This window comes from Myiozetetes cayanensis, unplaced genomic scaffold (genome assembly GCF_022539395.1).
Source record: "Myiozetetes cayanensis isolate MyiCay16 unplaced genomic scaffold, myiCay2020 scf4, whole genome shotgun sequence".
NCBI lineage: Eukaryota > Metazoa > Chordata > Aves > Passeriformes > Tyrannidae > Myiozetetes > Myiozetetes cayanensis.
Window position 1 is genome coordinate 44,174,503 of NW_026087631.1, and position 13,516 is coordinate 44,188,018.

General features: G+C 41.4%; 2 protein-coding genes across 4 annotated transcripts; both read right to left on the minus strand.

Annotated features, from left to right (window-relative positions):
• Positions 1-1,091: 1,091 nt before the first annotated feature.
• Positions 1,092-5,810, minus strand: LOC126646898 (molybdopterin synthase catalytic subunit). 2 transcript variants are annotated; one of them, XM_050328590.1, is made up of 5 exons: positions 5,662-5,810; positions 4,694-4,820; positions 3,673-3,826; positions 2,213-2,336; positions 1,092-1,200 (listed from the first exon to the last, which is right to left on the minus strand). In XM_050328590.1, the coding sequence occupies exons 2-5, from the start codon at positions 4,812-4,814 to the stop codon at positions 1,132-1,134; spliced, it is 468 nt and encodes a 155-aa protein (XP_050184547.1). In that variant the 5' UTR covers positions 4,815-4,820; positions 5,662-5,810; the 3' UTR covers positions 1,092-1,131. The 2 variants fall into 2 exon arrangements, with proteins under 2 accessions (XP_050184547.1, XP_050184548.1); XM_050328591.1 differs by lacking the exon at positions 5,662-5,810 and adding an exon at positions 4,273-4,462 and having other exon boundaries at positions 4,694-4,822.
• Positions 5,811-5,928: 118 nt separating this feature from the next.
• LOC126646899 (molybdopterin synthase sulfur carrier subunit-like) lies at positions 5,929-9,150 on the minus strand. 2 transcript variants are annotated; one of them, XM_050328593.1, is made up of 3 exons: positions 9,069-9,150; positions 8,627-8,748; positions 5,929-6,075 (listed from the first exon to the last, which is right to left on the minus strand). In XM_050328593.1, the coding sequence occupies exons 1-3, from the start codon at positions 9,078-9,080 to the stop codon at positions 5,949-5,951; spliced, it is 261 nt and encodes an 86-aa protein (XP_050184550.1). In that variant the 5' UTR covers positions 9,081-9,150; the 3' UTR covers positions 5,929-5,948. The 2 variants fall into 2 exon arrangements, with proteins under 2 accessions (XP_050184550.1, XP_050184549.1); XM_050328592.1 differs by lacking the exon at positions 9,069-9,150 and having other exon boundaries at positions 8,627-8,842.
• Positions 9,151-13,516: the final 4,366 nt, after the last annotated feature.

Consider the following 13,516-nt stretch of genomic DNA (forward strand, 5'->3'; position numbering starts at 1 on the left):
TCACCATTAGTAAAAAAGGCCATACACAATTGGATCTTGATTAGCATCTAAATGCTATATGGCACAGTACAATAACATAAATAAAATTACCTTACTCAAATAGGCAGACCATTGTTTCCAGTGGAAGCAGAGGCATATTATGTCAGTTGGTTTAAACAGGTTTCAAAACCGTAATAAGAGAAAAACTGAATTAAAATTAAATCATAATATAAATGCATATATGGACTGTAGTAAGTTCAATAGACTCACTTTTCTTTGAAAAACTACTCATTTTTAATGACTTCTAATCCTAACACATATAAAGTCCAATTACTAAAATTAATTACACTACAGTTATCTATTTGTAATAATAGGTGGGGGGTTTTTCTTGCAGCCATACAATTACACAGCCAAGAATCACCTTCAAAATTAATTATGTCTAGACATCATTAAGTAGTTACAGGTTGGCATGTTATTGCTAATGCAAGTTTGTTGCTGGTAGAGTATTACATCTAATTTTGAATCAAGGTCTGTCCATATTTTTTTTAATGCAATAGACTTGTAGTATCAGCTGCACAGTAAAAATGTTTCTGTGAGACAGACCTACTGGAACATAACCACTACTAAAAAGTTAATAACTCTGGGGCATAGTTTGTATTTTCTTCATCTGTACCAAAATATTTCATCTACTTCAAGTAGCTTTCATGTTACAAGAATGTCAAAATAGAATAAAGCTTGCAAACTGATTCTACAGTCATATAAAATTAAACCTGTCAGGACATTTTTAAGATTAAAAAAAAATGCGGTTGTCCTGCAGTGACCTCCCATGCAGACAGAGGACACAGACTACCAATGTAAAAACAGTAGAGTAGTATATATCACAGAGCAGTCTAAATACCTTGCTACCAAGAATTTTAGGGAAGATTGTTTTAAAAACTGCCTCCATGTTAAAATGCACAAAAGGGTGATTTCAAAGGATAGTCAAGAACACTTTAAAACCCTAATTAATACTCATTCATATCACTCAGTCCAAATGAAATTATTCAAACATCTATTATAACTGCTTAGAAACACATAGATTCTCTGTAAAAACCACTCAAAGGTAAATATGCTCATTAGGAAGAGTAACACTTTATTTTCAAAAGAGTACAGTTATTTTTCTGAATTTGCCCAAAAGCATTCCTTGTTTTCTTTCCAAGAATATTCATCCTCATAAATCTCCTGCAAATATAAACAAAGAATGGGCAATATTGTGAGAATCTGCTACATACAGCCACAGGCCATGCCAAATAACTCAACAGCCAACCCACTATTATTTACTGATCACAACAGGACTACACAGCACTTGGCTGGCAAGCAGAAAAGAGGGCAGCACCCTTAGAATATACGAACTTAGCTGAACCTCAGGCTGATACTCATTAAATTTAAAAGGGCCCATCTATACTGAAGTCAATTCAACAAAGAAATCTAGAAGATATGATGTAAAAGCTGTAGAGTACACAGCACTCATGTGGTACCTACTGTACCATCATTTTAAGAAAAGTATTTACATGTACAGAATGTCAATATCAAAAAAAAAATTCAGCAGGGCTCTGAGACCCTGATTACTTCTCTCCTGAAAGAGGTGTCAGAAAAGTGACAGACAACATAAAATCAAGATAACAACACTGCTGACCACATGGCAAGATCTGCCTGGGAGAGAAGGCAGAGGTAATGTTCATTATATGCAACACTGTGGTTATACAATGAGGTTCTTTCTAGACCTGGACTAATTTCTCCACACAGTGTTGTGTGCCCATACCAACTCTGGGACCTCTGTTCATCCCATCGTGTGCTATTGCTTAATGCTTTGCGCTTTCTCAAGGCCACAGTAATGAGGGAAAAAGAGAAAGACAAGAAATGCTCCTTTTACTTGAGAACTGCATGGCTGACTCAAAGTTCTTCCACAATCCTGTGAAAAACTGAGTTTTGCAACTCAAAAGAGGAGAACGCAGGTCTCCTTCACTTTGACCCCAGGCTGGCTTCAAAAGGAAAAGGAGCTGGATGGGAGAGATACAGGAGAGCCTTCCCGATGTTCTACATGCCACGTGTGAGCCTGGCTGTATTAGAGGAAACTCACTGCTGCCAGACACTGACAAGCCATCAAGAGCAACTGCGGCCTGTAGTGCTTCTTAGATAGCCCAGATGTCTAAGATCAGCAGAGGTCTAAATTCAACTTTGACCCCAAACGTACCTTTTTCCATATTGGTACAGACGCTTTTAAGGTATTGATGCAGTACTTTACAGCTTCAAGGGATTCTGCTCTGTGTGGAGAGGAGACTGCAATAATTACACTTGCTTCAGTTATTGGAACCACACTAGGGAGAGAAGAGAACAACAGCAGCTTTAGCTAACACTTAACATCAAGAGCACCCAAAAGTTGTGGCCATGTCACGTCAGTGTTCTGGCCACATGCTCTCCTGACTCATTCATACTGAGCAAGTGTCAAACCACGTCCAAAAGATTATACACTTTTTAAAAGAAAGAAAACCACAACCAAAATCAGTACCAGATGTTAAAATTCCACACTTTAGAATAAATAAACCCAACAGACATAAGCTTTTTTCTTCCATTCTTTCTTTTTTTTAAATTGAGCCTATGGAGTTAAGAGGGGAAAATTGTTAACTTGCAACAATACATAGGAAACTCACTGAAAGCTGGCTAAATAATTAACAATAACAAGTCAGAACACTTAGTTCTTATCTGGAAACCTAAGAAATCATCTCAGTTTGCACAAGAATTTGTGACAGAAGAAATTAAGTGCCTCACACTATGCAGATTTTGCAATGAAACTTAATTTTTGGTGAACTCTGATTTTAAATTCTGAAGTTTACTATTCAATGTGTTGTTTTCCAAACTTAACAGAAGAAGCACAAGGCTTTGTTTTGCTCCTCACAATGGTAGTATTCCCTAAAGCTGCCTCCCAGCTCTCCCTCTATAGCAAGACTCCTCCAGCAAACAGTTCACAGGAAGAAATCTCAGCTTAAATGCTTTGAACTGTCCTCAAGAGAGCCACTGTCTCTGTTGGCTATAGAGGAAATCTAAGGAAACTACCCTTCAGACCTTCTATCTTACCCTTTGCGATCACCTCCGAAGTTCCTTCAGACTCTGCAAATCCTACTAATTTCAATGAGAAACCTGATGAACAGGGAGGGCTCAAGAGTATGTCAGATACTAGTATTCCATGTTTTGAACCTAAGGAAAAAAGCTTATCCAAGACTCAAAAACAGGAGGTTCTCCTGCAAGCACGTCTCGCAATTACTGTGCCTCTTCAGTCCCCATAGCCTAAGATTGCAGATTTTTTTATAGCATAAATTGACTTAAATCTGACAACGAGGATATTCTGAAGCACCTCCATAGAAGAGAGAACAAAAGTGCTGACAACTTCATATCTTTTAGAAATAAAGACAAAACAAACCACCAGCCTCCCCTTCTCCAGGGTGAAATTACAATCCCTTCTCCCAGTTTTCAAAACATGAAACCAGCATCAAGGATCCTACAAGGCTAAATGGGGACTCCAGCAAACACTACCAATACACACTGCATTACAGTTTCCAAATACTCCTGCAGGTCCTGCAACTATGTAAGCACTGCCATGTACCAGACAAGGATTAATATTCCACTTACAGAATGATGGGGTCTAGACATACATACCCAAGTCTATGGTGCACTGCAATATGCTTGACTGAAGGCCATTTCTGTCTTACATCTCTGCAGATTTTCTTTATTTCAGTCTCTGCCATTGAAGTATATGCTTCATATTCTAAGTGAATCACTTTTTTCCCATCAAAATTGTTTCTTGTAGTACCTAGATAAAAATGATTTATCAACCAAAAGCACTGAGTAAATAAATATATATTGTATCTTTATAATATATACTAGGTATTTATTACATAAAATATATAATGTATTAATACTGAGTAAAACCTAGGATCTCTTGCTATGGTCAAGGTCAGCACTGTGCCAATATAAACAATCTCTCTTAAATATGGCTGCATAAAGAGATTATTTGAACAAGATAAATCTTTACTATAAAAGGAATAATTTAGTTTACACATTATACAAGCCCAGAGTCCATAATGCTCAAGGCTGGAACATCTTCTGTGGTAACTGCTAAGGTGCTGTTATATTGCACTTGCCCATGCAATTTTTAAATGCTCAGTATTTAGAAGCCCAGTAGCATTCAGGTTTAAGCACAAAGGCATTTCAGATGTGTGCCATGCACATTAAGCATAGGAGAGAGTATCACCTTACCTTCACCAGCTCGTGGATAAAACAGTACTTCACTTTCAACTAAGACCTGAGTTGCAGAACTAGGTGTGGGCATGTGATTTGCATAGCCACAATATTCTATGCTTGTTCACACCTTGAACAAGCTGTGTCCAAGAGGATAGAGAGAACACCTCCCAAGCAGTTCTGTACTCAAGTGTTGCTCCATTCAGTCCTAGGATAGCCATACCAACATAAAAACTTCTCACCACTTAATCCCAGTGCAGCTGTTTAATAGCTGCCATAGTCTTGCTCTAATAATTCAGAACATATTTTCTAAACATCCTGCGTTCAGACCAGGAATTGATTTATTTGAGAAGCACAAGTCTAGGATGTGGACAAACTACATTCCATTTATTAGACCATTAACAGACCCATAGATCCAGCTCATAAATATTAAACTTACCAATGAACAGAGACACTGCCCCACAGTATGGTGAAACGACCAGCTCTGACACTTCATCTACAGAGAGCTTTGCAGACTTGAGCTTGATAAAATCTTTTGGCACATCTTCACTTTCATCCATATCTCACTAGAAAAGTTGAAACCAAGCAGACTCTGTTGTTGTTTCTGAAGATACTAGCATCAGCCAACTGCTTTTTATCTAATTTATGCAGAAAACATGCACCATCTATTCCCCTGAGAGACCAGTTTACACATCAAATTCACTTCTCATCAGTTTCACAGAGAGAATATTAACTGCAAATATCGAGCAGTGAGCTGGTTTTTAATGTATACATGTTCCTTTCTGACAGCAAAGTCTGGTACAATGGGACAAAACTATAATTAGTCTGAGGCCATGGTTTAATAATACAATCAACCAGCATGGACCACCGTGTAGTGCTGATAAATCTGCAGTCATATTGTCAGCCCCTCCTACCTTTCTTATCCTGAAATCAAACAGTTTAAAACAGAGGTTTCTGATAAACATGGATTAGATTTCTAATCCTAAAGTTGAATATGCTCTCTAGGACATTCAGGACCACACAGCATCTATCTGTTTCAGTCACAATAGAGACGCTTTTAACTTTTCTGAGTAGAAACCAATCATCAGATCACCTAAGAATGAGGAGAATGAGAAGTATTTTGAGCAGCAGCAATGGAATAAGCTGCAGTGAATATGAATGGCACTTGAAACCAGGCAAAGAAATTACGCTATTCTAAGCACACCTGTTCCTTTAACAGCAAAAAAATAAACAAACAAAAATTTTAAGCAGCAGTCAATTATTTTTCTGTTTTATCTTTTCTGTTAAAAAGTGGTAGAAGATTGTTCATTATTATCTTATTTAGTTAAGCCAAATATCTACTGGTAGCCAGAAACAACAAGCTAGGAGTACCAAGACCTAAAACCCAAATTCAAAACAATGCCTGACCTCTCCGGGAATTGTCTTCCATTTACTGAATATGTGTTAATCATTTACTGGTGCACTGGCTTGTAGTTTCTGGTCAGCACAACTGTACTCTCCAGATGGAAACACACGTTAGGCTCTCTCAAAATAGTACTGGGATGGAGGAAGAGAATGGCAATCACATTTCTGGACCTAAACAAAAAAAGATTATTGGAACATCATACAGAATTCAGGAGATTATTTTAGCACAGGATTATGCTCTGTAGCATAGAAACTAAGCAAGATACCTACCCAACAGAATCTGGGCAGATTCAGCCTCCACTAATTGGTGGGATGATAGCAACCTCGTCTCCGGGCTGCAGGACCAGGAGCTGATCCCCAAGAAGCACGTATTCCTGCCGAACAGCAAAAACCACTTGATCCCGGATGACAGCAAGCCTGAGGGGGATTGGCAGGAGCACAAATAGGTTTCTAAATAGAGTGTTTGCATTTATGCATGAGATTTCATTAAACAACAAACTGGTGCACAGTCTGGGGCAACTGAGGTAAAAACCACTGAGACTTACACAACTTTGCTTCCAAGACACTGTCAAAAATACAACAAACACCCACCTCCTATTCTTCAGTTTTCTTGTAGAGGCTAAGGAGAAACAAACTCAGCATAATTTTCAAAAGTCAGGAACTGGATTTCTCATAGGCCTGTATCAGAATGAACCAATGTATATCAGACCCACTGCAGCAGCTTGTAATAAAGCAACTCAAGAGGTAGCAACCATCCAATCTGGGATTAGAAGTAAATATTGCCCTGATACAGTCTCAAAGGACTGGAGCAATTTTCTTACAAACCAAGAAGCATTCAGGGATGTTAATGAGATCCCATGAAGACTCAGTGGTCAAAGAGTTGCTCTTGTTGTGTGTGCTCAGAGTTCATGAGGCTTTGGGTCTTTTGCACTTATGAGTCTGAAATCGGCTATTGGTAAGGAGTGGCCACAGAAATAAGAGGGCAGATGTGATGTGTCTTCTGGCAGACCTTCTAAAAATTTTTTGATTTCACATCTTTGAGATGTTGATGTGAGAGTCCACAGCTCTGGATATCATGAGGCAGAGAGTCACTTTCATGACTTTAATGACTGCAATTACACAGCAGGCATGAAGGCAATGGCAGTAAGACACCAGGAAAAAGAATGCCAACATTTTATGTTATATGGTGCAAGAACAAGTAAAAATCATTTTATTTCCTACCAGCCAGACAGACCAAAGTAGGCAAGGCACAGACTAAGCAAAATACAGTAGCTCTGACTCAGAGGGCAAACTGAAGGAAGAGACTGCATGAAAGTAAAGCAAGTCACTGAAGAACTGGGCATACCCATGCAACCGAAGTGCCCGTTAGAAGGATGGGCTCTAATTAATGTCACTTGTAAGCAAATTCATTGGGGAAAATGGGTGGAACAGAAGAGCGCTGTCAAGTATGCTAAAGCTGCAGTTTGAATATCCATTAGCAACGGAAATAGAAGTCTGTGGTCAGTGCCCTAAAATTATACTGAGTTTTTCCATAAAAGCAAGGAACAGAAGCGTTTTTCTAGAAGGCCACTGTGAAGTAACTGCAAATGCAAGATGTACTGCCCCAAGTCATCATTCATAAAAGGACAAAGTTGACAAAATATGGCAAACCAACCAATGGTGCTGCTGATACCTCTGACAGAGAGGAATAGGCTGCAAAGCAAAATAAACGCATGCCCTACTGCCTCCTCCCCCAAAACACATTTAGTCTCAGTTTTCTGAGAGAAGGCCCCTGGTCTAGCATTCTGTTATTGCTTCTCACCTAGAAACAGATACCATTGTTCATTAGTTCATTATTCTTACAGCCTTTTAGAGTAATCAGCTAAAGAAGGGTTGTGCCTTGACACCTAATTCCAGGGTTACATAAATTCCAGGGCATTCAGCACTAAATCCTGAGGACCTCAACCTGTTAAACCTTACTCTTTTTTTACCCCTTTCTGTTTACCTTTCAAAAACGGTGTTGCAACTTAGTCTATCAGACTCATTCTTGTCAGAACTGAGCACCTTTCCTTAGCCCTAATGTGAGGTGACATTCCTGCTGACACCCCCAAGGAGCACCAGTGTTGCAGAAGCCCTTACAGCACAAACGCAAAGCTCTCCCAGGACCAGACTCCCTGTGAAATGCAACCGACAGTGGCATCTTTCAAAACAGAGGAGGTTGAAAGTGTCTAAATCTACTTCTTGTGTCAGGCAGGGTTGAGTGGCTTAGAAGCCTGTGCGGGCTTCAGTTTCCTTCCTGATCTGTCTTCCAGAGTATGCCATAAGATAAGACCAATGGCTAACTGTACAGCTAAAGATAATTACAGAATCAGTTGGGTTGGAAAAGACCTCTGAGATCAAGTCCAACCTTTGACCAAACACCACCATGTCAACTACACCACGGAACTGAGCACCATGTTCAGTCTTTCCTTAAACACTTTCAAGGTTGGTGACTCCACCACCTCCCTGGGCAGCCTATTTCAATACCTAATCACCCCTTTTGTGAATAATTTCTTCATCATGTTGAACCTAAGTGACTGAAAACACCTGTACACTACCATTTATTGTCCTGGCTGTGCTTGATCCTTGAGACATCTCACCTTCTCCATAGGTTAATAAATATAGTTCAGTTTTCAGGTTACCGCAACACAGCTCTCCTGGACAATGGGCCACGTGTACCACTCAGACTCAACTTTTGGGTACATCTGCTATGGAGACCTGGGCTTTCCTTGTGTATACATAAACCTACAGTCTTTCTGACTGTGCAAAACAAAGCAAGCTTGGTGCAGGTCAGTAGTTTTGCACTGTCAAAGTACTGCCACACATTCTAACTAGCCTCTAAATGTCGAATTTGTATTTACCAAAACAAAGGGGAAAAAAAAAAAAGAAAAAAAAAAGAAAAAAATTCAACCACGGGTTTTGTGCACCTCATTGGTAACTTGCTGGGTACCTGGGGTGGGCCTTGACGATCTCCTCCCAGAGCTGCAGAGAGGTGATCTGCTGTGGCACCGAGAGGGTCTCGCTGCGCAGCCCCGCCAGCTCCGCGCTCCGGGCGAAATACAGCACGGAGACCTGCTCGGGGAACAGACAGCGCTCACAGCGCCGGGCCGCCCCCAGACAAACCACCCACATGCGGCCGGAACCAGAGCCCCGGGAAAAGCTTTCCCAGGCTCTTCTCGGTGCCGACCTCCTGTCCCGGCCGTCCGGAGAGCGGGGACAGACGGGGGTGCGGGGAGGCGGAGGGGGCGGTGAGTGACCGCGGACCCGCGCCCCGCTCCCCCGCCCAGGCCTCACCCGTCCGGCGCCGCTGCCGAGGGGCCGCGGGAGCCCCGCCGCCCTTCCCGGCTTCGGCCGCGCCGCCGCTCCCCGGGGCTCCAGCAAGCTGCACCTACCTGGCAGCGCATGGAGCCGCCGTCCCGGGCCGATCCGCCCTGCGCAACGAGCCCCGGGCGGCGCCTGCGCCGGGCCCGGCCCGCCCCCTGCGGCCTGCCCGGGAGCGCCGAGGCCCAGCTGCGCTCAGCGCGGCCCGGCTCCGCTGGCCCGGCCCTGGCGCCGGGGCCTGCCCCGCGCGGGAGGCTGCCGCAGGTGGGAGGGGGGGTTGGTGAGAGGTCGCGGCTCTGCCCCCAGACTCAGCTTGCTGTTTTGGGGACAGGGCTTTACGAGCCGGATTTTCGGATGGACTCGCACCCCCCGCGTGCATCGGGGTTCCGACTGATTGCAAACATTGCGCGTCCACGGCCTTGCCCCGTGTTAAACACCCACAAAACGCACATGGCACGTGTGTATCGCGTGTGAAAGCCACGGATTCGTCATAGTGCTGGCACGGGATTTCAGGGTTAGGGCCTGTTCCAGCGTGGCGATTCCCTGGGCGTCCCGGGGGACAGCTGCGCCTCTGCCATCAGTGACAGCGTGGAGCTGATGACACCAAGGTCACGGGTTCTATCCCCACCGGGGCCATTAGCTGAAGAGTAGGACTCCAGGATCCTTGTGAGTCCCTTTCATCTTCGAATATGCGGTGATTCTGTGGAAGGACAGATGGTTAGCGAACATTGGCTCTCACGGAGGGACAGTGGCATGCTGCCGAGAGACACAAAGAAGTTGTTTTACAGGGCACAACTGTGTCCAGAAACCACTCCAGTAGGTGGCCAGAGTTGTTTCTCTAGTGTTTGTCTGGTGACACCTCTAACCTCTAAATGATAATGGAGGTGCTCATTCAGTCAGAAAGAATTCTGAAGTCATTATCACTGACACAGTATTTGTGGTTGGTAATTGTTATTTGTGCAGGTGGTCATGGAATCATAGAATAGTTAAGGTTTGAAAAGGCCTCTGAGATTACACAGGAGTCCAACAATTAACTCATCACCACTGTGTTCACCACTGGTCCATATCCCTGGATGCCATTTCTTGAACCCTTGCAGGGACGATGATTCTACCACTTCACCGAGCAGACTGTTCCAATGCCTAACCACTTTTCAGTGAAGAAATTTTTTCTTATCTCTAAGCTAAATCTCCCCTGGCACAACTTGGGGCCATTTCCTCTTGTCCTGTCGCTTGCTACTTGGGAGAACAGACTAATCCCCCACCTGGCTACAACCTCCTTTCAGGCAGTTCTAGAGAGCAATAAGATCACCCCTGAGCCTCCTTTTCACCAGGCGAAATACCTCCAGCTCCCTTGGCTGCTCTCCATATGACTTGTGCTCCTGTCCCTTCACCAGCTTCATTGCCCTTCTCTGTACGTGAGCATCCATCCTTGCTGGATGCATCAACGTTAAAAAAAAAAAAAAAAAGTCCTCATATAACTACAAAAGATGGCTGAGAAAGGAAACAGATCTTTCTGTGTAGTAATTCTTGCCTCTGAGGTACTAACACAGTGCAAGTAAAAGCGGTAAGGTTATAACGTTTTCTAAAAAATGTATGATAGAAATACAATTGTTTCTGCCAAGCATGTATATTGCACGAGTTCATACATTGTGTCTTAATCCTCTACTGTGCAAAACAAGTTACTTTTTAAGTGTTCTTTTATGAATGATTAACTACTGTTACAAACTGAACTCTCCTGAAGACAGTGTGTGTCAAGTGAATAAAATAATTGCTTTCTTTTTTCTCTGGGCTGTGTAATTTTGGATCTATACATCTTAAATGAAATAGATCACTCTGACATGGTATGTATGACCCAACCAGTAGCTAGCAAGTGGCTGGCACATTTTTCCCATGCAAAAGATGTACCACAGCTGTCCTTAGAGTGAAGTGGGGGAGTGCTGGGCTCAGCTGCAGAAAATTAGCCTGTCAGCCCAGAAAACAGTGAGCTTTGAAGTATTTATCTGTACATTTAGGGTTGAGTGTAGAGTTAGGACAACTATGGAATAAGGAGATAAGAGTGATTTTCTGAATTTTCTCTCTTTAAGCTCCACCAAATGTCTCAACTAAGCCCATTCTTGAGTATTTTTCAAAAGGTGGATAAGACTTCAACCCTGTGTTATATGACTTAGTTAAAGGCAGAATTTGTGCCTGGAAAGTACAGGAATAGAGTAGGGTTTGTGACTCTTATAATCTATTAACTATGTTCAAAAACAGTTAAGAAGTATTTAAAAGTTCTTTAAAAAAGGAATTAAGCTGAGGTGTAACAAAAATTGTCTAAAACAAAGTTCTCCCTAAATACCTCTATTCTGGAGGTCTTACCATCCAGGAACATCAGCTGAGCAAGAGGTGGGCCAACTACACTTCTTGATTTGCATGAATGAGGATTATTATTATTATTATCGAGTCTATTATTTTTAATTAAATCTTGTCCTAAACAATGGCAGCTTTGCTGTAGCTGTAAGGTGTGTATGTATCCTTCCACACCAGTATGTTTATTAGCCTCTCAAAATGTATTTCTTTTGGATGTCTTTAATTTCCAAAGCTGTGATGAAGTTGTCCAAAACAGTGTCCTATTCCACTTTCCAACTTTTCCTTGTTATAATAATGTTTAATACTGAAAAAGTGCTTACTGTATGTGTGGAATTCCCTTACACTACCTAAACTGCCAATTGCTTAAGAAAATTCAGTTCTAGTAATACTCCAGAGAATGGTAAGGAGCTGTTATTCCTATTAATTTCTTTCTTAGTTACTTTCTTACCTTGAACTTTGAGATGTAGTTGTAGTATACCCAGACACTAAGCTTATAGTCTAAGGCACTGTGATGTTGAATGGAGAGAACCACAGCAAACACAGAAAAACTGAAGGGGTTACAGTAGTCTGCTAGTCCTAAGATTCTTTTGTAATAACTTAGTACAAGAATTGGTATAAAATATGACTGGATGTGCTGCAAAAACCAAAGAGGAATGAACTGAAGACATGTTGTTAATCTTTAATTCTTTTTGCCAATGATTTACCTAATGTCACTTCAGGAATAAAATGTCTCTCCAGGACTGCACAAGATTGTGATTGTCTAATTTCTAGCAGATTTTCTGTTTCCTTTTGTTTTCATTTTAGACCTTTTCTCAGGACTGTTTGGTATAAATCATGAGTTACTGCTCTGAAGTTCAGATTTATAGTTGGGAAACATTCAGAGAATGTTTTTTGCTGCAGTTTTGCTGATGTAAAGAATTTAGGTCGTGTTGATGCTAGACCCGAGTGCATCTTTTTATACACATGAGACGTAGATATTGATACATAACACTGGGTTTAGAAAAATGGAGACAATTTCTTTATTTCAAGCTTCCTGTAACACCCAGGAAAAATAAAAATTATCATTCATGACCTGAAATAAGCCTTCATTACCTGTTGCACCCTTCATCTGTATTGGGCAACCAGCCAAGTCTGAAGTCAGTTTAGCAGGAGCCTCTTGCTACTGACCTTACCTGGAAAACAAACCAACAAACAAACAAAAACACACCACAAAACAAAACAACAAAAAAAACCCCTAACAAAACCCAGAACTGTTTGGAATAATCTACAAGGATCTAAGAGTCAGGCAGGTATACGAAATAGGTCACCATGAACTTCAGTTATTCCACTGAATTCAGGTCTGAATTTGGCCTCATACATGTCAACACTGGTAATAATCTGGAAAATATCTCCTTTCTATTTTGGGAGGAAGGAGAACTGTTCCTTGAGTTTCCATAATGGAACAATGGAGAGAAAAACGTGAAAATATGAATCTGTCTGAGGCACTATGACCTCTAGGATTCCTGCGTGTGAGGTATATGTGGCCATCTCACCAATGTATTTAACATTCCCCTTGGCACTCTTTGAAATTGTCTATTGCAAAACAGATGGTGCAGTAGTTACTTTTTGAAGGGCTAGAAGAGCATGACTACATCTGGAATTAATCTTTAGCTCCCTAAACCAATAGATCACCCAGTTTTAAGAGGGCCTTCTAATATAATTGCATTGCACAAGTACAGAGAAAGAATACACAGCTTTAAGGCAGAGTATAAGCAGTCCGGAACTATAACTCATAGACACACAACTCTTTCTGTTCAACTGTCTCATTTATGGGCAAGTCTTTTCTGCAAGAATTTCTTTTTATTTTCATTGAGCAACAGCAATAAGTGAAATATGTAACTTCTTAAATGAGATTTTAAAAAATCCATAAATTTTCAGGGCTTCTATAAAATATTTTTCTTTTCTGTTGGCAACTACAGTATTCCTAAAGAGATGACCTCTTTCATTTTCATACTGTCTTTTGCCCAAAAGGATAGCTAGAAGTTGTATTAAACTAGCATGCACACCAGCATCATTCAAAAAAAGCTAGTGATGGAGTTTTGATGATTATTAAGTATTATAACACATGCTCTGAAGAATGATGGGAAAAGGGCAGTAGGGCATTCAGTGTTGATGCTAAGGTAAAAACTGT